General features: G+C 37.4%; 1 protein-coding gene across 3 annotated transcripts in view; it reads right to left on the bottom strand.

The window, feature by feature from the left end:
* Nucleotides 1–347: 347 nt before the first annotated feature.
* The window catches only part of SEC23A (Sec23 homolog A, COPII coat complex component), a 75,876-nt gene continuing 48,973 nt past the window's right edge, over nt 348–27,250 (bottom strand). For all 3 annotated transcript variants that reach the window (XM_033188217.1, XM_033188216.1, XM_033188218.1), the window contains 7 exons: nt 24,060–24,213; nt 17,872–17,949; nt 14,088–14,249; nt 11,735–11,821; nt 9,664–9,819; nt 7,647–7,712; nt 348–1,757 (listed from right to left, as the gene is read on the bottom strand). In XM_033188217.1, the coding sequence (XP_033044108.1) occupies nt 1,668–1,757; nt 7,647–7,712; nt 9,664–9,819; nt 11,735–11,821; nt 14,088–14,249; nt 17,872–17,949; nt 24,060–24,213 (793 nt within the window). In that variant the 3' untranslated portion in view covers nt 348–1,667. The remainder of the gene's footprint in view (nt 1,758–7,646; nt 7,713–9,663; nt 9,820–11,734; nt 11,822–14,087; nt 14,250–17,871; nt 17,950–24,059; nt 24,214–27,250) is intronic.

The following is a 27,250-nucleotide window of genomic DNA, read 5'->3' as shown; positions in this document are numbered from 1 at the left end:
CCAGCCTGGGCAACAGAGCAAGACTCTGTCTCGAACAACAACAACAAAAAACTACATGAACTTCTATCTCCCTTTTTAAAAACACACTAGCCTTATGACAAAAATGAGTAACTATTGGGAGTGATAAAAAATACTCTAAGATTGATTGTGGTGATGTGATTACATAACTTCATGAAAATATTCAAAATTATTGAATTGTGTACTTTAAGTAGGTGAAGTGTATGATGTATGAATTATATCTTAAAGTTGTTTTTTTTAAAGGAGTAGCTTTTAAATCTAATGATTTTAAATACTCTAATTTCACATTAGGCTTCTCAGGTTTTACTAGATTTCAAAATAGCCAGAAAAACAGTGAAAAGTATATTTTATTGGCATTTAGGCCTAGCACAGTTCAATTCAAATAAAATATAACAATGCAATTTATTTAAGCTAATTGAATACAACATATAAACAATTTTTTCTTAAGTTTCTGTTTTACCATCCTATGATTGTGTTCATGCAAGTACAATCATTAAAACTGTCCTCCTAAGCATATATCATAGCACCACCTTTTATTTGCAGTACTTGATATGTAAATTTCATTGTCAAAACATATCTGGCTTTATCAATGTAAACATATTTGCTACAAGTAAACTTCAAAGGTAAAAGTGAATACCAATGAATAAATCAAAATAGAACTGAGCATCACATGACATAATTAAGCAAACATTATATAATACTGTTATCAATAAGAACCACAACTTAATAAATTTCACAAAAAGGAAGCAAAAACAAAAAGTAATGTGTAAACTGCCAAAGTAGTGTTAAAATACTGAAGGATATAATATAAAATTTACCTCAGAAAAACAAGGGAAAAACAACAAAACTATGCTGTGAAAACTAAATTTGGTTTAGTAGTTACAAGTCATTTTACTGCAAAGGCTTACTAAAATGCACTCCAACAAAACCATTTATTTTCTATCTCCCTTTTTAAAAAAAACTGTTGTGTTTAGTCACATAGGTTGGATATTTTGTGGAAATTTCACATTTATTGTCAGCTGCGGGATTGTTACCCAAAAAAAACTTTTATCTCTAAACTATCTTTCCAAATAACCAAAAACATTATCATCATGAAAATTACCATTATAAAATCTAATAATTCCTAAACAAATCATAAAAATAAATCTGCCTTACCCTAGTAAGTACAGAAAAAGTGTATAGATAAGTGCTGAAAATTACAGAAAAATATTAAATGAATAAGCAAAAATGTTCACATTTATCATTACTAATGTTTTTTAGTTTTCTGGCTAAAATTAACGAACAAGTTTTTTAAAGGTGAGCAAGGAAATTCAGTGCCACTTTGGGTCTGTCTGCATTATACAAATAAATTACATCTGTAGTACAAGGCAGACTCTATTTTTATTAAACATAATTAAGTTATAAAGACCTCAAATTTCTAGAACCAGTTATAACACTGTGGTAAGCAAAATAAATTTGTTCTTATTGCTCTCATTATATTTCCAGCTTAATCTACAAATGTGAATATTTTCCCTATGTTGTCTCAAACCATACTAATACAAAAAAAAATACAGCAATATCTGTTGGTTTCCACAGATAAATGGAAAAAGGAAAAAATGAAATTTGAATATTATTTCATCTTCTTAAGTGTCTTTAACATGTTTAGCACTTCAAGCAGCACTGGACACAGCAAGTTTCTTCAAGTGATCCATAAACACTTGTAAACTAACATCATCTGTAAGAATAGGTGCTCCAGACTCCTAGAGGAAAAAAAGTATTTGTTATGATTAAAACATAGGGTGATACCATGGAATTTATACACAAATGTTTAAAATAGACAAGGAAATCCTTTGAAATAGAACAATGCCTATGCTCCTATTAAATAGACTAACAATGTAATTAGAGGCTTGGGGCTTTAAAAGAAGCCTGACCTCCAGACCCTTTCTCCCTGGTATTTTAACAGAAATCCCAGCTGGAAGGAAGCAAACTCATAATATCATTTTAAAAATAAACTATGCTTCTCAACTTTTCAGGTCATTTTAATTGATTTCTGTAGGTTCCAAGTAATTAACAAGAGTTAGGGAAAATCCTATTATCCATTTTAATAAAAACTGTGTTGACAGAATGATCCTGGTAACAATCCATTAACAATGAAATTTTACTTCAGCAAGAGAAGGTATTTCTAGAAGATTTTTTATCTGAATTTTATATTTTTCTTCTTATACTCAAGTTCTTATTAATTATAAATATTCAGAGTCTAAAACAGGGAAATTAAGTAATTTCAGCAAATTAATGGCAAATGTGAGACGAGAACTTACAGCTCCTGTGATTCTAGTCTGGCATAGCCACAAACATGCCATAACCTCTCCTGAATAAAGGGAAATCAATTTTATCATGTTTATTCAAAAGAACTTGAAAGATCTGATAATGAAGGGAGGCAATCCCTTACTGGGATTAAGGGCATAGAGTCTGGAGCCGGAATGCCTAGGCTCAAATTCTGGCTCTGCCACTTCCTACCCATATGACTGAAGAAGTTACTTAAACTATGTCTTAGTTTCCCCACGTGTAAGACAAGGATAATAACAGGACCTGTCTTACACAGGTTGTTGTAATGATTAAATGAGTTAAACTCTAGAAAGCAAACAGAACAATACCTATAATATACACAGTAGACATACGTTTTAGCTATTTTTATTGGTCCTTCTGTTGAAAAATCTGCAACAATGAAATACTTTATTCTATATGCATAGCTAACACAGAGAATTACAAGTCTCAAAACTGTAACCTAAACCAATAACAACCTCATGGCTCTTACTTTTTCTTTCTGTTACTATGCCTGATTTTTTCATTTTACAATGTTTTCCATCTCAAGTCACGCAATCTCAGAGCCATTTCTCCAAGTCAAGACAAAATATGTGGATTTCCTAATTTACATACCACAGAGCTCCTACTTGAAATTATAAATACCAATGCTCAATTCAATTTTATAAAAATTAGCAGTTAGCTGATCTCAAATTTTCAAATGGACCCTTTTTCTATTCAAAATATATCCAAGATTAAGCAGAAAGGTACAAGCTTTATATTATTCAGTATACGAAGTACTACAGCAACAGAGGCCTCCAGCACCGTCACAGAAGTGTTGCAGTGGCGCCCTCTTACGGCCGTTCATGGATAATACGTATCATAGGGTCCTTGATTTCTGACCCCCTAAAAATCCTGTGAGCTATTAGAGTCCATTAATTTTTAGTAAAATGCTTGTTTACTAAGTTATTTCCCTTAAATGCAATCAGCAAATTAACTTAATGATTAAAAATTCAGAATCTGGAGTCAGACAGACCTTGGCTAAAATCTAGACCCTTCCACAGTTTAGCTACATGATCTTGCATAAAATACTTAATCTATATGAGTCTCAATTTCCCCTCATGAAATATAGGATTACTAGTATCCACCTTATAAAAGTTAAATGAGTACACTAAAAGCATAGTGACTAAAACGTAGTAGATTCAGTTGATTAGATATCATGATTATTAAAATGTTAACATCATTACTCATAAAAATCTTAAGAAAGACCTGAGCACTCTTATTTATGCCTGTAATGCCCCTACTTCCAGGCAGTAACAATTACACTTCATAGTTTAAAACAGGTTTCCTTTCCCATGTTAAATATAAGAAGTGACTTTTTTTCCATTGATAACAGTGAAAACTAATAGCTAATATTTACTGAGTATTACTGTCCATTTCAAGCACCTTTTATTAAACTCTATAGACAAGGAAGTGAAAACAAAGAGAAGTCAAGTAACTTGCAGAGTCTGCATTTTCCATTACCAGCCTTCCACCCTTCCAAGATTAGTCTCCTTTACTTGTTATAACCTCCCCACCTTTTAGAACTTTTGGACCTTGGATTCCATTTATTTATCTATATTACAAAAACTCCTTAACTCCTAACCACCTCCATAGATTTCCAATATTCTAATCTCTGCTCTCTCCTGTCCAGATCTATTGTATTCAATATATGCTATGTTTAAGGTGCTATGGAAAATCAAAAATGAAAATGACAGTTATTGCCTCAAGTAATGAATAATCTAACAGGAGCAATGCCATAAGAAATGGAGGGGGGAAAAGGGATGACAGGACAGGGATATTACACAAATTCAATCATGCAATTGTAGGATGGTGCTATGGCTTGAATATCCGTCCCTTCCAAAACTCATTTTGAAAATCCCCAATGTGGCAGTATAAAGGCGGGGCCTTTAAGAGGTGACTGGGTCATAAGGCCCTCATGAAACAATTAAAATCTATTCATGGATTTTCCCAGGCACGGTGGCTCAGACCCGTAATCCCAGCACTCTGGGAGGCCAAAGTGGGCAGATCACGAGTTCGGGAGATCGAGACCATCCTGGCCAACACGGTGAAACCCCGTCTCTACTAAAAATACACAAAAAAATTAGCTGGTATTGTGGTGTGCACCTGTTGTCCCAGCTACTCAGGAGGCTGAGGCAGAAGAATCACTTGAACCCAGAAGGGGGAGGTTGCAGTGAGCCAAGATCACGTCACTGCACCCCAGCCTGGCAACAGAGCAAGACTCCGTCTCAGAAAACAAAACAAATCAAAACAAACAAACGAAAAACGTTATGGAAGCATGCTCTAGAAATTTTTAGTAAATAAAATGGGCCCTCACCACTGCTGCAAAAGTCTTTTATTAATCTTCAGTTGATTTTTGTATTCTTTACAACTGTTTTTAATCTTTTCTAGTTTTTTTGGTCCTTAACTCCAGCCTTTTTCACTCCTAAATAATCTCATATTATTGAAAGAAACAGGCAATTATCCAATGTGAGTTTTCACTCCAGCTAATAAACCTTTCTGTCTTCACTCTTCTTACCTGTTGCTTTTGCAGAAATAAGTGTCCTGCCTCCTTACCAATGCTTAACCTCCATATAGTGCTTATGATCATATTCTCTCCTGAAGATCTTAAATATCTGTTCTTTTGTGTCTTTCCTATACTGGCTCTTTATGCTTGGTCTCCAAATAAGTTCTATACCCTTACTGTAATAACAATCATCTGCCTATCCTACTGCTTATCCTCAGGTTAAATCTGCAAAAGAATCATTCATACTTTCAACCTCCGCTTCTTTGCCACCCACTAATTCCTTATAAATTTGTCTTCTTACTCAACCACCATACTAAAGCCGCTTACAGAAGGCCACAAATAACCTATCCATCAAATCCAAGCACGCTTTCTCACTCTGTATCCCCCTTCAACTGTCTGCAGCATGTCTCTTTGTTACCTCCTTCTTCTTCCTTCTATAGAGTCACCTTTTATGACACACTATTCTTTTCATTCTGCCTCTCTGATAATTCACTAAACACTCCCACCACTTGTACTCCCCTGAAGTTTTTTGTCTCATCTCTCCTTTACCTCTTTACTCTCTCTTTAGACAAGCATTTACTGTGATGACTTCAAGTATCACCTTTCTCATCCTTGCCCTGACCATCAAACCCAAATTGCCAACAGCCTACTCAACATGGCCATAATCAGTATGGTCATCTTATTGTGGCTCAATAAGGCCTTCTAGATAGTACCTCAAACTCAGTGTCTAAACCAAACAATTTCTCTCCACTATCTCATTTATTGACACATGTTCTCCTGGTCACTCAGGCTCAAAACCCCAAAATACCCTGTTTCCCCTCACCTATTTTTTAAAAATTCAAGACTACTACATTAAAGTTGAGAGAGAAGTACAATAAACACCCACATAGCATACCTAAATCCTAAATTAACTGTTAACATTTTGCCACATATGCTTTATGTTTCTACACTATTTTTCCTTTTTTCTTCTTTTTGTTGAATAACTTCTGGAAATTGAAGCCATCATGACATTTTATCCCTAAATACTTCAATATGTATCTCCTAAGATCAAGAAGAATCTCCCACATAACCACACCATTATCACTCTCAAGAAATTTAATAATTCTGTACTAGTTATCTGATATATGATCTATATTCAAATCTCACAAATCATCCCAATTATATTCTTTATAGCTATTCTCTCCCTCTAATCCAGGATCCAATCAGAATTCAGATTTTGTGCATAGTTGCCATGCCCTGGAATAATTACTTTCCTGCAACTTCTAATCAAGTCCTATTGAGTCTACTTTTGAAATATCTCCCAAATCTATTCCTTTCACCATCTTGTCTTTATTCCCTCTCACTTGGATTATTTTCATAAATATACTTTCAATCTACAGATTGCTTCCATTTAATCTTAAGATTCAACTATACTATCTAAGACTCAAATCTGCCCCTCTGTCCACCTTCAATGACTCTCCATTACTTACCAAATAAATACTCAGCTTCTCACTCCTCAACCTGACATTCAAGATCCTCCACAATTTAGTTGTACAACACATTTCCGTTTTATGTTCTTCTAGTCAGCTCTACATGTAGTCTTTTATCTTAGCCCATACTATTCTCTACCTAGATTTCCCTTCCTCATGCAATTTCCAATTACCGAAATAACCATTCTTTAAATGAAATGTTTCTTTTTTCTGAGCTCTTTTCTGATTACATACCCTCTTCCTGCTACCACCATGTGACCTCCTTCCATCTTCCTCTTCTAACCTTTTAATACTTGATAGCTTTTTTTTTTTTTTTTTTTTGAGGTGGAGTCTCGCTCTGTCGCCCAGGCTGGAGTGCAGTGGTGCAATCTCAGCTCACTGCAAGCTCCTCCCGGGTTCCCGCCATTCTCCCCCCTCAGCCTCCCGAGTAGCTGGGACTACAGGCGTCTGCCACCACGCCCGGCTAATTTTTTGTATTTTTAGTAGAGACGGGTTTTCACCGTGTTAGCCAGGATGGTCTCGATCTCCTGACCTCGTGATCCGCCCGTCTCGGCCTCCCAAAGTGCTGGGATTACAGGCTTGAGCCACCGCACCCGGCCAATACTTGATAGCTTTCTAAGGACAAATATCCCATTCTGCCTTGTCATTTACATAGCTATGTATCTTATCTCTAATATTAGACTACAAGCTCTTCAAAGGCATGGTTAATAACTGCACCCTAAAGAGCCAATACAAAGTCCTAAACATACTGGACATTCAATAAATGTTGATATATTATACCAAGAGGTTAATACTTTTTTTTTTTTTTAAGAGATGGAGTCTTGCTATGTTGCCCAGGTTGGTCTCAAACTCCTGGCCTCAAGTGATCCTCCTGCCTCAGCTTCTCGAGCAGCTGGGATTACAGGCATAAGCCACCACACCCAGCAGGACTTTTACCAAATTAAACTATACCAATAATGATTTGCAGGGTTCCTGCCCCTCCTGCTCAACTATGATTCCTGGCCTCTCTTGGCTTATTGTGGCCTTTTGTGGTTCACAACCTAGCATTAAACTTGAGTCACCACTTCCTGTCTTATACACTTTATTGCTTTTTGTCTCAAGGGTATAGTGCTAAACTTGGAGTCTATTTGATAGGATCACTTTTTTTCTATGGTGTCACCAAATATTAATTCTGTTTCCTACTCTCATTTTTACATTACTTTTCCAACAGAAATCATTACTAAATACACAGGGAAAAAAATGTAGCTTTCACTAAAATAGCAAACAATAAATACACAAAGAAATAATTTCCAAGACCTGCTATTTAAACTTACCTGCCCCCAGGCATACATATTATTATGAGTCTGTGAAGGGTTGACTTTTGAAAGGAGGAAACGGGCCTTAAAAGCAAAGAAGAAATAACATTATCCACAGAAAATTTCAGTCAATATCAGCTGAATAATTATATCATGCAAAATCAATTTTATTTAGTACGTGTTGGTAAAATTAATTTTATTAAATTAATTTTCAAAAGATTAAACTTTGAAATGTATAGGTCACTGTGTTACAAATAAATAATAAATGCACCTCTTCTCTCCAAATCATACATCCAAAATAACAAATACATTGTTGAATCCAAAACTCAGCATATAAAAATTATGTGTGCAACAATTATGACAAGGTTAGTGTGAAATTACAAAATATTCGGTCAGAAGTTCAAAATCCCAAATAATGATAAAAATAAAAGCCACAAAAATCTGTGTGTTCTTTTGCTTAAAATAATGACCCTTACGCTTTCTTAAACCACAGGTGATTCTATGAGACAAGTGATCCAACATTTCATCCTTCTACCCACTATGGCTTATCATCAAGAAAATAATAACCAGAGTAAAAAAGGAAACATAAGTGAGATGTCAATGAAAGAACCAGTAAGATTTTTAATTCATAATGGAAGCACATAGACAGAAACATCTTTTGAAGTTTAGTATCATACAAAATCTTTTTCTACTCTCTAAGGAATCAGTTTAACCTAACAGTGAAGAGCACTGGCCCTGGAGTACCGGACTCAAATCCCACTCCTTCATTTACTGTGTTTCCTTGGCCATAAGTAAACTAGATCTCAGCTTTATTATCTGTTAAATGAAAATAACACTAGAATTCTTATGAGGATCAAATGAGGTAACGCATGCAGAAGTACTTTGCAAATTCTCAATACAAAATAACTCATGTAAATACAGTAAAACTAATAATTATCATTTCTGAGTAACAGTTATTGATATTTGCTACCTATTTTATAATACCATACTAGGTATTAGGGAATACAAAGCATAGTCCCTGCCTTCAAAGAGCAAGTAAAACAAATGAATAACAACTTACAATTAATTTATTATAACTCTTTTAAGAATTACAAAAGAGAAGTAAGAAGTATTTTATGAGAGTATGTTAAGAAACCTAACTTAGCCTTCTGAAGGTCTCAAAGCAACTGTGTAGGTATGTACATGTATCTAATGTATATGTATCCTCATAATCCTAAAAACCACAAAACCTTTTCATAATACCACAGTGTTTTCCTATTACATAAAATTTTCTTTTCTAGAAAACTGGCATGATAGAATGAAGACAATGGAAAAATGTAAGTTACCACAAATGTCATATCCATAGACTTTAAGAGTAAATAAAGAGCTTTAAGAAAAGTATATTATTTTCCAAGCTGCTCACATCTTCTTGTTCAACCAAAGCTAGTGTATCACCATAATGCCATCCTGGCCCTGTTCAGGAAGTTAGGCTAGAGACAGGAGATGATGGAAATTGCCAAGTTTAGGCAACTAGTCAACAATCTTACTGCTTTGCTCTCAAAAGCTAATGCAAAAAGTAAGCACTAATACCTTCCCCTCCTATCTCCTTACCTTTCTGTCCGCTTTATGAAGCAATCTATTAAAATCAGAAGGAGTCGGCCGGGCGCGGTGGCTCAAGCCTGTAATCCCAGCACTTTGGGAGGCCGAGACGGGCGGATCACGAGGTCAGGAGATCGAGACCATCCTGGCTAATACGGTGAAACCCCGTCTCTACTAAAAAAATACAAAAAACTAGCTGGGCGCGGTGGCGGGCGCCTGTAGTCCCAGCTACTCCGGAGGCTGAGGCAGGAGAATGGCGGGAACCCGGAAGGCGGAGCTTGCAGTGAGCTGAGATCCGGCCACTGCACTCCAGCCTGGGCGACAGGGCGAGACTCCGTCTCAAAAAAAAAAATAAAAATAAAATAAAATAAAATAAAATAAAATCAGAAGGCAAGGAGGTACACCTCACTGCAAATCTAACAACAAACAAACACACAAACAAATTAATACTACTTACCTGGCTGCCTCCATGTTCAGTGTCAATGTATCTTGGCATTGGAAATCTGGAGTGAAGAATTTCCTGTGCGTCATCCACTGGGGCTTGCAGAAGGTGGCGGAAATTTTCATATTCAGGCATGTCCTGGTATCCTGACTTCCGCCACTGTGCTATGGTCTAATTTTAAAATAATTAAAGAAGTTACTTTAAATTTCTTGCCCATCCAAAAATCTTGAGATTTTTCCAAAGACAGTAATCTTTAGAAACTAAGAAAATTATAGACCATTATTCCATTTACCTCAATTTTTTTAAAGTTAAAAACATTAATTTCAGTAGAGAAAATATTCTTAATAAATATAAAATTAGAATACTTCTTCTCCTTTAAAAGTAAAATGAAAGAATACATAGGTAAGTCAGAAATTTTTTAAAACACTATGCTTATCAAATGAATGTTAGTTAAAAGCTATCTACCTAAGCTTATGATGCGTGACAGCAATTGAATCAATCCATTTATTAAGGTAAGTAGCTCTAAAAACCATGTAACTAAATCATCTAAAATCTTATGCCTGGTTTATTTTCTAAGTTAGCTGAATCAGTCAACACATTCTTCTATAGCTTTATACCTCTGTATAAAACAATCATGTGCATTTCTGATTTCTCCTTTAACAAGCTACTTGAAAAAGTAAAAATCACCATAAAACAAACAAAAAGCAAAAAAAAAAAAAGCTCTGTCAGTATTACAGGTTTTTTTATTTTTTAACAGAGGCAACGAAGTTAAAACAGGTATTATTCTTAACAAGTAAAGGGCATTAGAAACTGGTATCAACTAAAAATAATTTACAATAATAAAAATAATTAAATCTTTTAAAAGTCCTGGGTAGGTCAGGCGTGATGGCTCATACCTATAATCCCAGTACTTCGGGAGGCTGAGGCGGGCAGAACACCTGAGGTCAGGAGTTCGAGACCAGCCTGGCCAACATGGTGAAAACTTGTCTCTACTAAAAGTGCAAAAATTATCTGCGCATGGTGGCGTGCGCCTATAATCCCAGCTACCCAGGAAGCTGAGGCAGGAGAATCGCTGGAACCCAGGAGGCAGAGGCTGCAGTGAGCCAAGATAGCGCCACTGCACTCCAGCCTGGGTGAAAGAGCAAGACTCAGTCTCAAAAAAAAAAAAAAAAAAAAAAGTCCTGGGTAGTACTACTTAAAAGAATATTTTGAGCAATGTCTTTATTATTACAGTACAAATCTTTTTTAAAATTTTTTTTGTAGAGAGGGGGTCTCACTATGATGCCCAGGTTAGTCCTAAACTCCTGGGCTCAAGTAATCCTCCTGCCTTGGCCTCCCAAAGGGCTGGAATTAGAGGCATGAGCCACCACACCCAGCCACAGGGCAAATCTAAATTCATTTACAATTAAAGCAACTGAAAAAATTAATCTACAGAAGTTACTAAAATACTAGACTAGAAGTTTGAGAGCAGATCTGTGAAAAAAGAACATCTATATCTTCCAAAGCGTCCAAAGGAAGCACTTAACAATTGGCTGAATGAAAAACTGAAGGAATGAATCAAGGTCTGCTAAATATCTGGATTAAAGCTTAATAGCTACTAAAATCTTCTGCTCTCTGTAATCATTTACCATTCCAATTAAGTGAAGTTACAAATTTTAATTCACATATGCTTTAAGTGAGTTTTCAAGATCATGCAGAACACTTAATAATAACTTATAATGATTGCATAATATAAAAGGAAAGCCTGCCCACTGACGAAGACTGACTTTTCCCCTCTTAATGTGTTCAGGTAAAAGCCAAAAGTGCCCTTTGTCTATGTACAATCAGTGTTCTTACTTTCACAACACTATGCTTTGTGCAAAATCCAATCATGTGTGGATGAATGAATAAAATAATCACATGTGGGTAAATTGCAATTGAAGCCTAAAACCTTATAGTAGGCAGAATAATATTTTATATATACTTCATAAAAATGAAAATCAAAGTTTATCATAGATGAAACACTAGCCATACAATAAGAGTGAAGAAAACTTTTCTAAGTAAAAAGACTTTACATGCATAGCTTTAAATGCTATTGAAATCTTACCTCACCATGATAAATCAAAATCTGGAAGAATGTGTCCATGAGAAGAATACGATCTGCAAGAATGCTACTGCTATCAAGAAGAACCGGCTAACATAAAGAAAACAATGAGAAATGAGGAAAAAGGAAAAATAAACTACTTAACAGTATAAAATAGATGTTTCCAGGTTATTTTCCAAGTTTCCTTTTTCTTTTTTTTTTTTTTTTTGTAGACAGGGTCTTGCTCTGTCACCTAGGCTGGTGTGCAATGGCATGATCTCAGCTCACTGCAGCCTCAAACGCCCAGGCTCCAGCAATCCTCCCACCTCAGACCCCCGAGTAGCTGGGACTACAGGTGTGTAACACCACGTCCAGCTAACTTTTTCATTTTTTTTTGTAGAGACAGGGTCTCACTGTGCTTCCTAGGCTGGTCTCAAATTCCTGGACTCAAGTGATCCTCCTGCCTCAGCCTCCCAAAGGCTGAGATTATAGGCTCAGCACTAAATTTGAAATTTAGGCCACTACACATGGCCTAAATTTCAAATTTATATTTTATTACTTAACATCTCTTGCTATTATGAATTCTTATAGTGTACTTTAATTTTTTAAGGAATCTCTTTAATCTGAGGTAAAAAAGTCAAGAAGAATTCAAGGATAACTCCTAAGCCTAATGGGGAAAGGCCTGGGATAGAGTAAATTTGAAGCACATGGGAAAATAATTCTGCATATGAAATGAAAGGGAGTAGTCTGAACTGATGACATGAATTTAGGTCTCACATGATGTTAATTAAAGCAATGGGATTAGACTACATCACTGAGAGAGAAGGAAGACAGGGAAAGCCAGAAGATTGATCCCTTAAGCATGTCAACACTTAGAAGTCTGAAAGGGAAAAGCTAGGAAAAGACTGAGAAGGAACGGTGAGCGAGTTAAGAGGAAAACCAGGAAGGTATAGTAGGTGTCACAGAAGCCTAGGGCAAAAGGTTTTCAAGGACTGAGTACTAGTGAGGACTAGGTAAATACTGTTGAGAGCTCTGGTGAGATGTAGGGACATTGCTGGTCTTTAAAAGAGCCATTTCAATATAATGTTAGGGACAAAAGTCTTACTTACATAGGTTGAGAAGACAATGTGAGATGAGAAAGTATAAACAACAAATAACTTTTTTGAGTTCAGCTCTCACCAGGAGCAGAGAAATGGGGTGGTAGTTATAGAAAGCATGGGTCATGGTGGGCGGGTTTTGTCCGTTTTTTGTAAACATGAGTGTTGTTATGGTTTCTATGTTATTTAATAAGAATGATCCAGATGGACAGAAAGTAATGATATAGGACAGAAAGAAGATAACTCCAAAAGCAAACCCCTAAGAAAATGAAGCTGATAGGATTCATGGATTAAATGAAAAGGTTGAAATTTAATGGGAGCAGGCACTAGGGATAGTGGGATTCCAATTTTCTTCTAAACACTATTCTGCATTTTTCAGATGTCTACAATGTATGTGTATTGCTCAGAAGAAAATAAAAAAGTTATTTCTAAAACATTCCTGATTCAAAGAATATGAGGCCAAAATACATACAGCCAAACCAACATATTAAAAGTATATATTTTCCTAGAAAAATAGAAACTATTTGACAAATTACAAAAAAAAATTGTAACGAAATAAAACATTTTGCCCATTATTTTACAAAACCGTGAATAATAGTATCATGAGGGATCATTAATCAATAGGTATTTTAAATATTCTCTTTATATTGACCTTACTATTTTCAAATACAGTAACTACATACTTTCAAGTAGTAAAACAGACCATTTTAACTATAGAACGGAAAAATGGCTCATTTGCTAACAGTTTAAAATAAGTGGAACAGTCTGCTAAGAAGGTTAAATGGATAACTTTATCAATCTTCTAAGCATATGTCTTTACAGTCAACTATTTTTTATGTTCTCAAAAAAACAAAGGAAAATGAGATTAAAACAAGAGACTTTGTTTAGACAGAATGTCATAACTGTCATAGACATTAAATTCTGGAATAAGCTACAGTCTACAGAATCATAATCACTTCTGGACATTGTTAAAGATGCAAAGAATAATCATATGCTTTGGAGAATCTGATCAACCAAATGGCTGGACAAAATGATCTAAAAGTCTCTTCCATCTCATTAAAAAAAAAAAAAATTTAAGAATCTTCTAATACAGCCTACGTGGTATCTAGCATATAGTAAATATTCATAAATATTTTAAGTGAATATATAAATAGGTTGAGATGTCCATTCATTTAAATTCTCATATTTAGTAACTATATCTATTTTTTTAGTTGTTTTCACTTTTTTAATGCCACACATTGCAATAACAAGACCAATTTATTTTTTTCTGTCCCTCTTACCTCTGGTGGTCCACTAAAAGAATATGCATACAGGATAGGCTGAATCATAATTAGAGACTGGGTCAGATCCTGACGCATAAAATGGTGACGATAATATGAACTCTCATCAGGACTATTGTTAAAAACTTGCAGGAAAGAAGATCTTCTTAAATGAAACATAAACTGTAAGATAAACATGTGAGATAGTTGTTACTAATTTTAATATTACAACAGGTGTTTACTATTAGCAAAAACATTTGATTACAAACTATTAACAACATAACAAAACATGTTATTACAAGAATTTATATCCCTCAGAAAGGAATCCTATTCACGAAATTTATCAGCAGCCTAAAAATAAAATTCTGGCCGGGAGCAGTGGCTCATGCCTGTAATCCCAGCACTTTGGGAGGCCAAGGCGGGTGGATCACCTGAGATCGGGAGTTCGAGACCAGCCTGACTAACATGGAGAAACCCCATCTCTCCTAAAAATACAAAAAATTAGCCAGGTGTGGTGACGCATGCCTGTAATCCCAGGTACTCAGGAGGCTGAGGCAGGAGAACTGCTTGAACCCAGGAGGTGGAGGCTGCAGTGAGCTGAGATTGCACCATTGCACTCCAGCCTAGGCAACAAGAGCAAAACATCTCAAAAATAAATAAATAAATAAATAAAATTGTACAAGAAAAAAATTAAAGTAAGAAAGAAAAAAAAAATTTTAAGTTAAAGTAAGAAAAGGATGGCTGGGCATGGTGGCTCACACCTGTAATCCCAACACTCTGGGATGGCTTGAGGCCCAGGAGTTGGAGACCAGTTTAGGCAGCATAACAAGACCTTGTCTGTATTTAAAAGAAAAAAAAAAAGACAAAAATGCCTTGCTCAAATCTAAGTTATTCAGAGGCTGGTGCCAGGTTCTTTGTTTTTAATCCTCCCCATTCTGACGATATCTTTGGGCTTTTTTATTACTACTCATTACCAACACCAAAAGATTCTAAGAAGATATAAAAATAAATTACAGCTTTTCTACTTTTTATATGACTGATACGATTTGACTGTGTCACCACCCAAATCTCACCTTGAATTGTCAATTCAAGTTTACTTGTCAAGACAGGGCCAGGTGGAGAGAAGTGAATTATGTCGGGGGGCAGTTTCCCCCATACTGTTCTTGTGGTAATAAGTCTCAGGAGATCTGATGGTTTTATAAATGGGAGTTCCCCTGCACATGCTCTCTTGCCTGCTGCATTGTTAAGATGTGTCTTGCTTCCCCTTAGCTTTCCGCCGTGACTGTGAGTCCTCCCCAGCCATGTGGAACTGTGAGTCAATTAAACCTCTTGGCCAGGCATGGTGGCTCACGCTTGTAATCCTAGCACTCTGGGAGACTGAGGCAGGTGGATCACCTGAGGTTGGGAGTTCAAGACCAGCCTGGCCAACATGGTGAAACCCCATCTCTACTAAAATTACAAAAAAAGATTAGCCAGATGTGGTGGCACGCGCCTGTAACCCAGCTACTCGGGAGGCTGAGGCACAAGAATTCCTTGAACCAGGGAGGCAGAGGCTGCAGTGAGCTGAGATGGCATCACTGCACTCCAGCCTAGGTGACAGAGTGAGACTCTGTCTCAAAAATAAATAAATAAATAAATAAACAAACCTCTTTCCTTTATAAATTACCCAGTCCCAGGTATGTCTATTAGCAGCATGAAAACTAATACAATGACTTAAAAATTGTACTGGGAAGGGTCTACACTGATATAAAACACACACACACACACACACACCCATATAATTTCTTAATATTTAACGTTTTCCCTATACCTAAGAAACATTCTCCAGATTTTGTTTCACTGCTTCTTTCTCCTTTCACTTTCTTCCCCTCCACCTACTCCTTACATGAAAGAAATCAAAAAGAGTCTGAGTTAGACCTGAATAATGGATAGCTACATTGGGTCTTTGATAAAACTGATTAAGATCAGCCAGAAAGTATTCCCATTTGTCTTTAGACACTTCTCTTAAATTCCTCCAACCCTCAGGTCCCAAGTGCCTATATGTTGCTCCTGTCTGGGACTCACTCAACAGTTTTCTCCCAACATGTCACTCACTGAAATTCTCATTCCTATTTTGTTTTCAGGATCCATAATTCATTGAGGCTCTTGCATCCCTTACTACTTCAGTCATTCCTGTTTACTCACAGAAATGACTAATTGGTAAATGTTAGGTAATATTTTGGGGATGAAGACTTCCCTTAAATTTGGTCTATGCCATCTTTTAGAAGACTATCAGACTTTGAAAACCCAAGACAAAAGGTATTCCAGGGTCCTCTGCTTCCTATTTCCAGGAAAGGGAGAAAGATGTAAATGTCCAGATCTCTCTGAAGATCTAAAAGCCCAACAAGAAGGCTTGAGGCAGGGAGAGAAGAGAAAGAAAGGAAAGTGTGGAGATACTTAGTCAAATACTTAGGCTAATGTCCTCAATCATTTTCCTATTAGTTTCTGCTACAAAAATGACAAAACAAAGAATTTTACATGCCTTAAGATAAGCAGACCTTGCCTTTTCCTGGTTCTCCAAAATCTCACCAGAGGTTTTAGGGAAGTCTCCCCTCTATAAGCATGGAGTTTCTGGGTTATAGATTAATCAACAATAAAGGATCCTCAAAACAAAAAAACAAAAAACCAAAAACCAGAGCAGCTCTGAAAAAGAAAGCTGATGCTTTAAACAAAGTTCTCATGGGCAAAAATACGAATTTCCACATCTCAATATTAATCATCCTTCCAAGTTAAGCTAAAAGGCGACCTCCTCCTTCAAAAGATATATAAAATCATCCATTTAGAAGGATTCCTTTAAGTTTCCTTTAAATTCTGTATATCTCTCATAGCATTTCTCAGTTTCTGTTCTGTGCTGTTTATGTGTATTTCACATCTCGCCCTTTAGACTAAAAGCTCCTTGTAAGAGGGATCCATCTCAGTCACCTGTATCCTCCTAAAGTTCCTTGCACATAGTACTGTGAACACAGAGACTTAAAAATATCTATCAAATCAACAGGAAGATGGAGGGAGAGATTCCACTGCTCCAGGCGGAAAATATTCTGTAAGGTAAATCAAATTAGTTTCTTTTCTATTTATCTAGTCTGGCCCCATAAAATTGTTCTCAGGTGATGGTACTATACTGTAAGACTAGCTAACTGGTAAAATAACCTCAGATGAAGTCCTTCTGGTACCACTATAATTAGGTCCCCTTATGTCAAATGGAAAACTAACGAGCCTGACACCTAATTCTGTCCACTGCAGGGTTCCAGTGTAAGTCTCTATTCACCAGAAATAAATGACTATGTGCAAGGCCAATATAAAAATACTATATACTTTTCACCAACTACTCACAGCACAATATTAATTTCTTAGCTATCTCAAACTTACCTAACAAAAAGAATAACCCAATAAAATAGGTACTATGAAAAGAGCAATAAAAAAGGAAAAATGAGGCTCAATGCTACTGGCCACACAAGAAAAGAATATGGGTCTGGCTGGGTGTGGCAATCTTAGCACTCTGGGAAGCCAAAACAGAAGGACTCCTTGAGGCTAAGAGTTCAAGACCAGGCTGAGCAACATAGCAGGAAACCATCCCTACCAAAAAAAATTAGCTGGGCATGGTGGTACACAACTGTAGTCCTGACTACTCAGGTAAGCCCCAGAGTTCCAGGTTACAGTGAGCTATGATGGAGCCACTACACTTCAGCTTGGGTGACACAGTGACAGCCTGTCTCTAAAAAAGAAAAAAAAAAGCAAAGAAAATAACACGAATCTTTTACCTACTTACCTGTGGATAAAGGGAGAAAGTTTCTGAAAATCTGAAGGAACGTGGGTCATCTTTATGATATTCTCCAAATTTCTGACACTAAATAAAATAAAATGTGTTAGTAATTTATTTCCTGGAATAAGAGCTAACACTGTTGCCTATAAATATTCTATTTACAAGAAGTTACCAATCATCAGGAAGCAGATACTTGATAAAGGATAAAATTATAGTATTACTTATAGACTTACCAAGAGACAAAACCAAAGAAAAAACATTAAATTTCAGAAACAAACACCACATTGCCCCAATGTAATTAATAACTCACCTTAAAATATTTGGATATTTTTTAACTAAGTGTCTCTCACAACAAATAAAGAGATAACAACAAAAAAGCTCAACATGTGCCCTGAAACACCAAAAAGGCTGGCACAGTGACTGACGCCTGTAATTCCAGCACTTTGGGAAGCCAAGGCAGGAGGACTGTTTGTGCCTAGGAATCAGCCTGAACAAAATAGCAAGACTTCCATCTCTATTGAAAAAAAAAAAAAAAATTTGGCGAGGCGCAGTGGCTCACACCTGTAATCCCAGCACTTCGGGTGGCCGAGGCAGGCGGATCACAAGGTCAGGAGTCCAAGACCAGCCTGGCCAACATGGTGAAACCCTGTCTCTACTAAAAATACAATAATAAGCCAGGCATGGTGGTGCACGCCTGCAATCCCAGCTACTTGGGAGGCTGAGGCAAGAGAATTGCTTGAATCCGGGAGGCAGAGGTTGTAGTGAGCCAAGATCACGCCACTGGACTCCAGCCTGGGTGGCAGAGCAAGATTCTATCTCAAAAAAAAAAAAAGTTTTGAGCCAGGTGTAGTGACTCATGCCTATAATCTGAGCACTTTGGGAGGCCAACGCAGGAGGATCACTTGAGCCCAGGAGTTTGAGACCATCTTGGGCAACACAATGAGATCCTGTCTCTACAAAAAATTTTAAAAATTAGCCAGGCATGGTTGCATATGACTATAGTCCCAGGTACTCAAGAGGCTGTGGTAGAAGGATTGCTTGAGCCTAGGCGGTTGAGGCTACTCTGTAAGCCATGATCGTGCCAACGCAAGCCAGCCTGGGAGACAGAGCAAGATCCTATCTCGAAAAAGAAAAAAACAGTTTTTTTGAACATCTGTAAAATGCTCTAGTATCAACTACTTGAGTAGTTGTCCTTATTTACAACCCAACCAAAACACTAATACCAATAGGAAATAGACTGAAGCATAAAGAAGGTATATCCAAGACCCACTATTTGAGTTATTCAGAAGTAATAAAACTGGGCAGATAAAACAACAGTAATATGATTTTCTTGAGGAAAATAACATCCCTTACAAAAAGGCTAATTCCTTCTCTAATTCAGTAATTATTTATGCATAAAGGCAGCCACATAAAAGGACCCTAGAGGTCAATGCCTAACCTCTATAAGAAAATGGTCATGACAAAAGTGGCATCTGTAAAAACAGCAAAACTAAAGTGCTTCATCCCATTGGTGCAGCAAGAGAAAACCTGGCTTGCAGGGAAAGTCTCAGTAGTCTTAAGACAGAAGATTTCCTGAGCCAAGTCTGAATAGATGAAATGTTTACCCATGATGGCTAGCAATGCAGCTAAAGGGAGAATACAATTAGTGGTTGAGGGGTAAACCCAAGGTTTCAAAGATGAATCAGCCATTAATTTTAAGTCGTGAAACAGAAAAGGCCAGGAGTCAAAAAGGAAGCCAGGAGCAGTGGCACAGGCCTGTAGTTCCTGCTCCTCGGGAGGCTGAGGTGGGAGGATCACTTGAGCCCAGGAGTTCAAGTCCAGCCTGGGTAAGCAATATGGCAAGACCCTATCTGAAAGGAAGGAAAGGAAGGAAAGGAAGGAAAGGAAGGAAGGAAGGAAGAAAGGAAGGTGAACAGATCCCTGAAGCTGGATGCACAATGGATCTGAACAAGAGACTGAGAATAGAGGCAGTAAATCATGTGTGGATACCAATATGTTATGTGATAAATGACTTAGGTGATAACGCACTTTAGTTTCAGTAGCTATTCTAGGAGACTCATTTTCTTGTACTGATAACTTCACTGCTGAATTTTTAGCTACTACAACAACAGCAACACAAATAGAGAAAAAGTAAATACTGTTTAGGTATTAAAACTTTTATAAGTTTTTTCCTAATAAAAAATCTAGGAAATCATACTAACAAATTTCTTTGCCTCAATTTAGCATAGTAATATAAGTGTTTTCTTTTCCTTGATGACTTACTAGAGTAACTTCAATTAAAAAGAAACATCATTTTTTGTGTACTGTTTTGGAGACAGTGTGCATTAGAGAGCCAAATTGGTGCTGGCACCAGATCTGTTTTGGACATCTTTAACATGACAGAGAAACCCTTGCTTCCTTCAGTCATTATCATAAAATGGGGTCACAAGACTCATCTGGTCTCTAGCCCCAACTGCCCTGCTGCTGTTGTAAATGCTGCAAAATGTAGAATGTGTAAATTAGAAGCAAAGTACGTTGTGAGGTTTATGTAATTTTGTACTTTTTGCAGTCGTCTCGTTTAATTAATTACTAGGCCCCTCTGTTTTACATTAGTGTTTATGTTTTACAAACATGTCAAATAGTGTGGCAATTTTTGAAACTGAGGTGTGAGACAAAGTCATGGAATCAACTTAAATGCCCACCAATAGATTGGATAAAGAAAATGTGGTACATATACACTACGAAATACTCTGCAGACATAATAAGGAACAAGATTAGCTGGGTGTGGTGGTTCATACCTGTAATCCCAGCACTTGGGAGGCCAAGACAGGCAGATCACTCAAGGCCAGGAGTTCAACACCAGCCTGGCCAACATGGTGAAACGCTGTCTCTACTAAAAGTACAAAAAAAAATCACCTGGGTGTGGTGGCGCACACCTGTTATCCCAGCTACTTGGGAGGCTGAGGCAGGAAGATTGCTTGAACCTGGAGGAGGAGGTTGCAGTGAGCCGAGATTGTCCCACTGCACTCCAACCTGGGTGACAGGGCGAGACTACGTCTCAAAAAAAAAAAAAAATGGAACCAGATCATGTCCTTTGCAGGGACACAGATGTTGGAAACCATTATCCTCAGCAAACTAACACAGGAATAGAAAAGCAAACACCACATGCTCTCACTTACAAGTGGGAGCTGACTGATGAGAACACATGGACACATGAGGGGCAACAACACACACTGGGCACCTGTGGGGAGTGAGGGGAGGGAGAGCATTGGGAAGAATAGCTAATAGATGCTGGCCTATAATACCTGGGTGATGGGATATCTATGCAGTAAACCACCATGGCACAGGTTTACCTATATAAAAAACCTGCACATCCTGCACGTGTATGCCTGAACTTAAAAGTTGGAGAAAAAAAAAAAAAAAATCTTGAAGTTGAGGTGTGAGATAAAAGATATAAAAGAAAACAATTCTAGACATAAATCTCCAGAGCATCCTGATACAGAATTACAATCATCTGAGTCATTTCAGTGTACTCATGCAACAAGGGAAACACACAAAAAATCCACCTTAACAAGAAAGTCAGTGGGTTTTACAGGGGACAGTAATCCAAGTTGTACTATTCAATTTTGTGTCATATGTGACAACCTACAAATTCAGCAATGCCTCTGGCAAAATGGAAAAAGCCCTTTACTACAAATCACAGCCATTTGACTAGCAAAAGGTGATAACTACACCAAGCAGCTTTTAGAATCTCTAAACAATAAAGCATTTGTTGAGACAAAGTCACAATTAGTGAAAAAAACTAAGGAAGCAAGCTATTTCAGAGCACAACTTATTATCTAGAAAAGGAAAAGTCACACAGTTGTTGAGAAAAGAATATTGCCAATATGTAAAATCATAGTAAGTGAAAATGCTCGGACAAGATGCTGTCTGAGGCCAGATGCAGTGCCTCATGCCTGTAATCCCAGCACTTTGGGAGGCCAAGGCAGGTGGACCACCTGAGGTCAGGAGTTCAAGACCAGCCTAGCCAACATGGTGAAATCCATCTCTACTAAAAATACAAAAAATTAGCCAGCATGGTGGTGTGCGCCTGTAATCCCAGCAGCTCCAGAGGCTGAGGCAGGAGAATTGCATGAACCTGGGAGGCAGAGGTGGCAGTGAGCCAAGGTTGCACCATTGCACTCCAGCCTACACAACAAGAGCCAAACTCCGTCTCAAAAAAAAAAAAAAAGATGTAGTCTGAGAAATTGAAAAGGTCCCATTTAAACCAGTACAATAAGTCAAAGCACTGATGACATGTCACATGATGCTGGAGACATCTGTGTATAATAAGCTGAAAAAAACAGATTCTCTACAGATTGACAAATTAACAGGTTTCACTGATATCATGTCAGATTTCTAAATAACAGTATAATTCAAGGAAAATTTCTGCTACAAAGAGAAACTTTTCTGCCGTCCTAAATAAGCAAGGGTCAAAATACATTTAGTGTTATATCTATCTGGAAACAAAAGATTCACCTTGAAGGAACTGTGTTGGCATTTGTGCTAATAGTGTCCCATCAATAGTGGACCCTGTGAGAGATTTAATCTCTCTTGTTCTTAAGGTAATATTGTCATAAATCTGCTTTTCTCAAAGAGGTACCAGTATAAAAAAACTCTTGGAGGTGAAATGAAAAAAGTTATGAATGATGCCACAAAAACAGCTAGCTTTTTAAAACAAATCTAGTTCACTCAAGAATTTTTAAAATTACATGAAAACCTACACCAACAACACAAAAAACACCAGACACAGAAATTCGATAGCTTAGCAAATAGAGTTCTCAACAGGGTATTTAAGCTAAAGAGTGCATAAAGAAGTACCTTCAAACAATTAATAAGCCAGAGGTTGCTGACTAAAAATGGAGCATTAAGAACTGGGCTTAGCTGGGTGTGGTGGCTCATGCTCGTAAAATTCCAATACTCTGGGAGACCAAGGTGGTAGGGGTACTTGAGCATAGCAGTTTGAGACTACCTTGAGCAAAATAGTGAGACCCAGTCTCTACAAAATTTTTTTTAAATTAGCCAGGTATGGTGATGGTGGCTCACGCCTGTAATCCCAACACTTTGGGAGAATGAGGTGGGAGAGTCACTTAAACCCAGGAGTTCGAGACCTCTCTTAGGCAACATAAGGAGACTCCATCTCTACAAAAAATTTCTAAATTTGCCACGTGTGGTGGTGTGTGTCTACAGTCCCAGCTACTCAGGAGGCTGAGGTGGGAGGACCACTTGAGCAGGAGAGGTCAAGGCTATGGTGAGCCATGATCATCTCAATGAACTCCAGCCTGGGTGACAAAGTGAGACCCTATCTTGGGGAAAAAAAAAAAAAAAGGAACTAAGCTTAATAAAGTGCTCTATGTTATAATGCAAGTACAGTAATGGTGTTCCGGCATGTTAAAAACCCAAGTAAATCAACGCTACTAATAACTTTATTAGTCTGCGTGTTGGTAATCTAGAACCAGATAATACAGACTTGTCTATATTTTGCATGTTAATAAGTATAATTTTTCTACCCTGGTTCATTTCTTTTTTGACACAAGGTCTCACTCTGTTGCCCAGGTTGGAATGATCACAGCTCACTGCATCCTCAAACCTCCTGGGCTCAAGTGATCCTCCCACCTCAGTCTCTGGAGTAGGTGGGACTATAGGCACACAGCACCACGCCTGGCTGATTTTTTTGTATTTTTTGTAGAGATGGGGGTTTCGCCATGTTGCCCAGGCTGATCTTGAACTCCTGGTCCAAAGTGCTGGGATTACTGCCATTAGCCACCATTTCTGACCTAATTTCTTTTAAAAGATGCATACATAACAGTTCCATTAAAATGAAAGTAAAAAACTAAAGCCACAGCAATGAAGAAATATGTTAAAAAGCAATAAAAATTGTTACAATAATATAGAATTAAATTTGGAACTAACCTCATTCCAGCCAATAAGAATAGAAAAATAATAGGTTACTAAATTGTCACTCTTAGATTTTAAGGAAAAAAGGCAATCTAGTTTACTGGAAGAGATTACTGAATTCTACTATTCATTACTGTGCTACTGTCTCAGTAATTTGAATAGGAGTTTCTCATACAGTATTTCAGATACACTGTTAAGTACTTTGAAAGAGATTATGCAACAAACATTTACTATAAATGAAAGCATACAATTAGAAAAGTACAGTGTTTACTTCTTACCAGTCGAATGAGCTGTCTGTCCAGCCACCTAAGCACATCTGGACCTTCTTCTGTTTCTGCTCTATATATTGCTAGTCGGGCCATAAGAATGGCAGCTGCCTCCTGGTCAAAAGATGCAGCAATGTTTTGGATTTGAGTTTGAGCATCTGCCCAGCTAAAGACAGTAAGAAAGCATAGAAATGCTGCTGAATTATTATATCCACAATGTCATAGTTGGCTACCATACAAATTTAAATTTAAAAGATAAAAGATACAGAAACTAATATTTCTTTTTTTTTTTTTTTTTTTTGAGACAGAATCTTGCTCTGTCGCCCAGGCTGTAGTGCAATGGTGCGATCTTTGCTCACTGCAACATCTGCCTATTGGGTTCAAGCAATTCTCCTCCTTCAACTTCCCAAGTAGCTGGGATTACAGCACCTGCCACCCATTCCGGTTAATTTTTTTGTATTTTTAGTGAGGCAGGAAATTAAACAAATAAAGAAAAATAAAATTAAAAAGAGAAGGAAACAAGCTTTAGGTTTTAGGCTAACTCATCCCAAAAGCAGTAACGGGCAAAGCCCAGATCCAGGCAAAGTATCGATAACATTATCCAAGAAGCCAGGGCTCAAAGGAATGTGCTCTGGAGACTCTCCCAGCACTCCCTCAAATATAGGAAGAAGAGAAACAAATTTTCCTCTCTCTTATGATATGAGTAAACCTATGAGTTTACAGATTCCTGTTTTCTATAACTAGCAACTTCAAGTAGTCTGTTTTATCTGAGCAACACAGCAAAGGTCACGAGACATGCCTGAGTGGGCCTGGATTGCAACCATCTAGGCGCCATAGCAAAGGTTATGAGATAAGCCTGTGCAAGGCTCTCAAGCAAAGCTAGATAACAGCCATCCAGGCTACATAGCAAGAGTCACTCATAAGCCTGCATTATGAACCTGTCACAGTTTAATTAACTGTCTTTGTTCTGCCTCTGTACATGAGCTTTCACACCACTACGCTTCACGCCACTATAAGCTTGTTTCAAACTAGTCAACCCCCTTTCAAAAGTGTGTATATAAGCCAAGCCCTGCCTTTGCTTGGGGCCCAGTCTTCGGATGTTAATCCACTGGGTCTAAGTGTACTCAATAAAATCCTCCTGTTCCACCTACTGGTCTCTCCAGTCTCCTGATTCCCGTGATATTAGTAGAGAGGGGGTTTTGCCATGTTCATCAGTTTAGTCTTGAGCTCCTGACCTCAAGTGATCCGCCTACCTAGGCCTCCCAAAGTGCTGGAATAACAGGCATGAGCCACCACGCCCAGCCTACTTTGATATTTCAAAATTCCAATATTACTTAAACAAATTAGCTTTTTTTTTTTGGAGACAGAGTCTTGCTCTATCACCCAGGCTGGAGTGCAGTGGAGGGATCTCAGCTCACTGCAACCTCTGCCTCCTGGGTTCAAGCAATTCTCTTGCCTCAGCCTACCGAGTAGATGGACTACAAGCTCTGGCTAACTTTTTTGTATTTTAGTAGAGACAGGGTGTCACCATGTTGCCTATGCTGGTCTTCAACTCCTGAGCTCAGGTAATCTACCCACCTGAACGTCCCAAAGTGCTGGGATTACAGGCGTGAGCCACTGCATCAGGCTCAAACTAGCATTTTTTTAAATCACTAATAGCAGTTTTAGTATAGCATTTATTTTCAGAAAAATATAACCAAACCTAAAGAAATCTTCCAAAGTAAGTGTAAAGGCAGCTCTCCAACCACATTCCTTAAAACATTAAGATTTTTTACTAGTCCAGTCGGCATGGTGGCACATATCTATAGTCCCAGTTATTCAGGAAGCTAAGGTGGGAGAATCACTTAAGCCCAGAAGTTTGAGTTCAGCCTGAGAAACAGCAAGACCCTATCTCTAGGCTGGTTGCAGTGGTTCACGCCTGTAATCACAACACTTTGGGAGGCTGAGGCAGGCAGACTGCTTGAGCTCAGGAGTTCAAGATCAGCCTCGGCAACATGGTGAAATTCTGTCTCTACTAAAAATACAAAAATTAGCGAGGCATGGTGGCACATGCCTGTAATCCCAGCTACTCTGGAGACGAGAATTGCCTTACCCTGGGAAGCAGAGGCTGCAGTAAGCCAAGATGGCCCCACTGCACTCCAGCTTGGGTGACAGTGCGAAACTGTCTCAAAAAAAAAAAAAAAAAAACTTTAAAGACATAAAATAAGGAAGTTTAAAAAAAAAAAGAGATTTTTTTAAGAGACAAGGTCTCACTCTATCACCCAAGTTGGAATGCAGTAGCATGATCATGGTTCCAGTGGCACAATCATGATTCACCTCAAACTCCCGGGCTCCAGCAATCCTCGCACCTCCACCTTCTGAGTATCAGGACTACAGGCGCAGACCACCATACCCAGCTAATTTAAAACCATTTTTTTAGAGATGAAGGTCTCACTATGTTGCCCAGGTTAGTCACCAACTCCTGGACTCAAGTGATCTTCCTGCCTCAGCTGTCCCAAAGCACTGAGATTATAGGCATGAGTCACCACACTTGGCCAATAAAGGACTTTTACGAGTAAAAATAATTGCATATATGTGTGTCCCCACACATAGATATGCAAGTCCCTATATCCAACTTTAAAATTTCATTTAATTTTTTAAATGAAATTTTAAAAAATAATTTTGTATTTAAATATAGAAATACAAACTATACAAAAATAAAGGTTTTCTCTCAACCTAAGTAATTCTTGTTTATTCCACTGGAAAATGAATTAAGTGTCAGAAGTTTCTCATTGGTCTTTCAATCATTAGTGATAAAAATCAAGTAATTAAAATTACTTTGTATTCTTTTATTTCCATGTTAATACACTGCCTAAAACCAATGAAAAGTTAACAAGTAAAAATTTCAGTCTAAGGGAATAATTTGATATTACACATAAAATAGCAGCAATTTATTAAATCCAAATGCTGTATAAATCCAATCTAGTCAAACTGATCCTGGGTAGACTCAGCAATACATTTTATGTTTGTTTGTTTAATATTTCAGATATAGTGACTGGCCAGACATACTTATAGACTTCTTGAAAATAAATGCTGAACCACTTTTACATGTAAGAGTGATCCTAAGGGAATTCAGGCAGTAGCACGTTTAAAACTCTTCTCCCTTCTTTCTGTATTTTTAATTTTCTTTCAATAAGCAAATAATTATTAAATGTTTCCCAGAT

The sequence above is a fragment of the Trachypithecus francoisi genome, unplaced genomic scaffold (assembly GCF_009764315.1).
Source record: "Trachypithecus francoisi isolate TF-2019V2 unplaced genomic scaffold, Tfra_2.0 Lachesis_group3, whole genome shotgun sequence".
Taxonomy (NCBI): domain Eukaryota; kingdom Metazoa; phylum Chordata; class Mammalia; order Primates; family Cercopithecidae; genus Trachypithecus; species Trachypithecus francoisi.
Note: the sequence above shows the minus strand (reverse complement) of the source record. Positions and strands in the feature narration are given on the sequence as shown.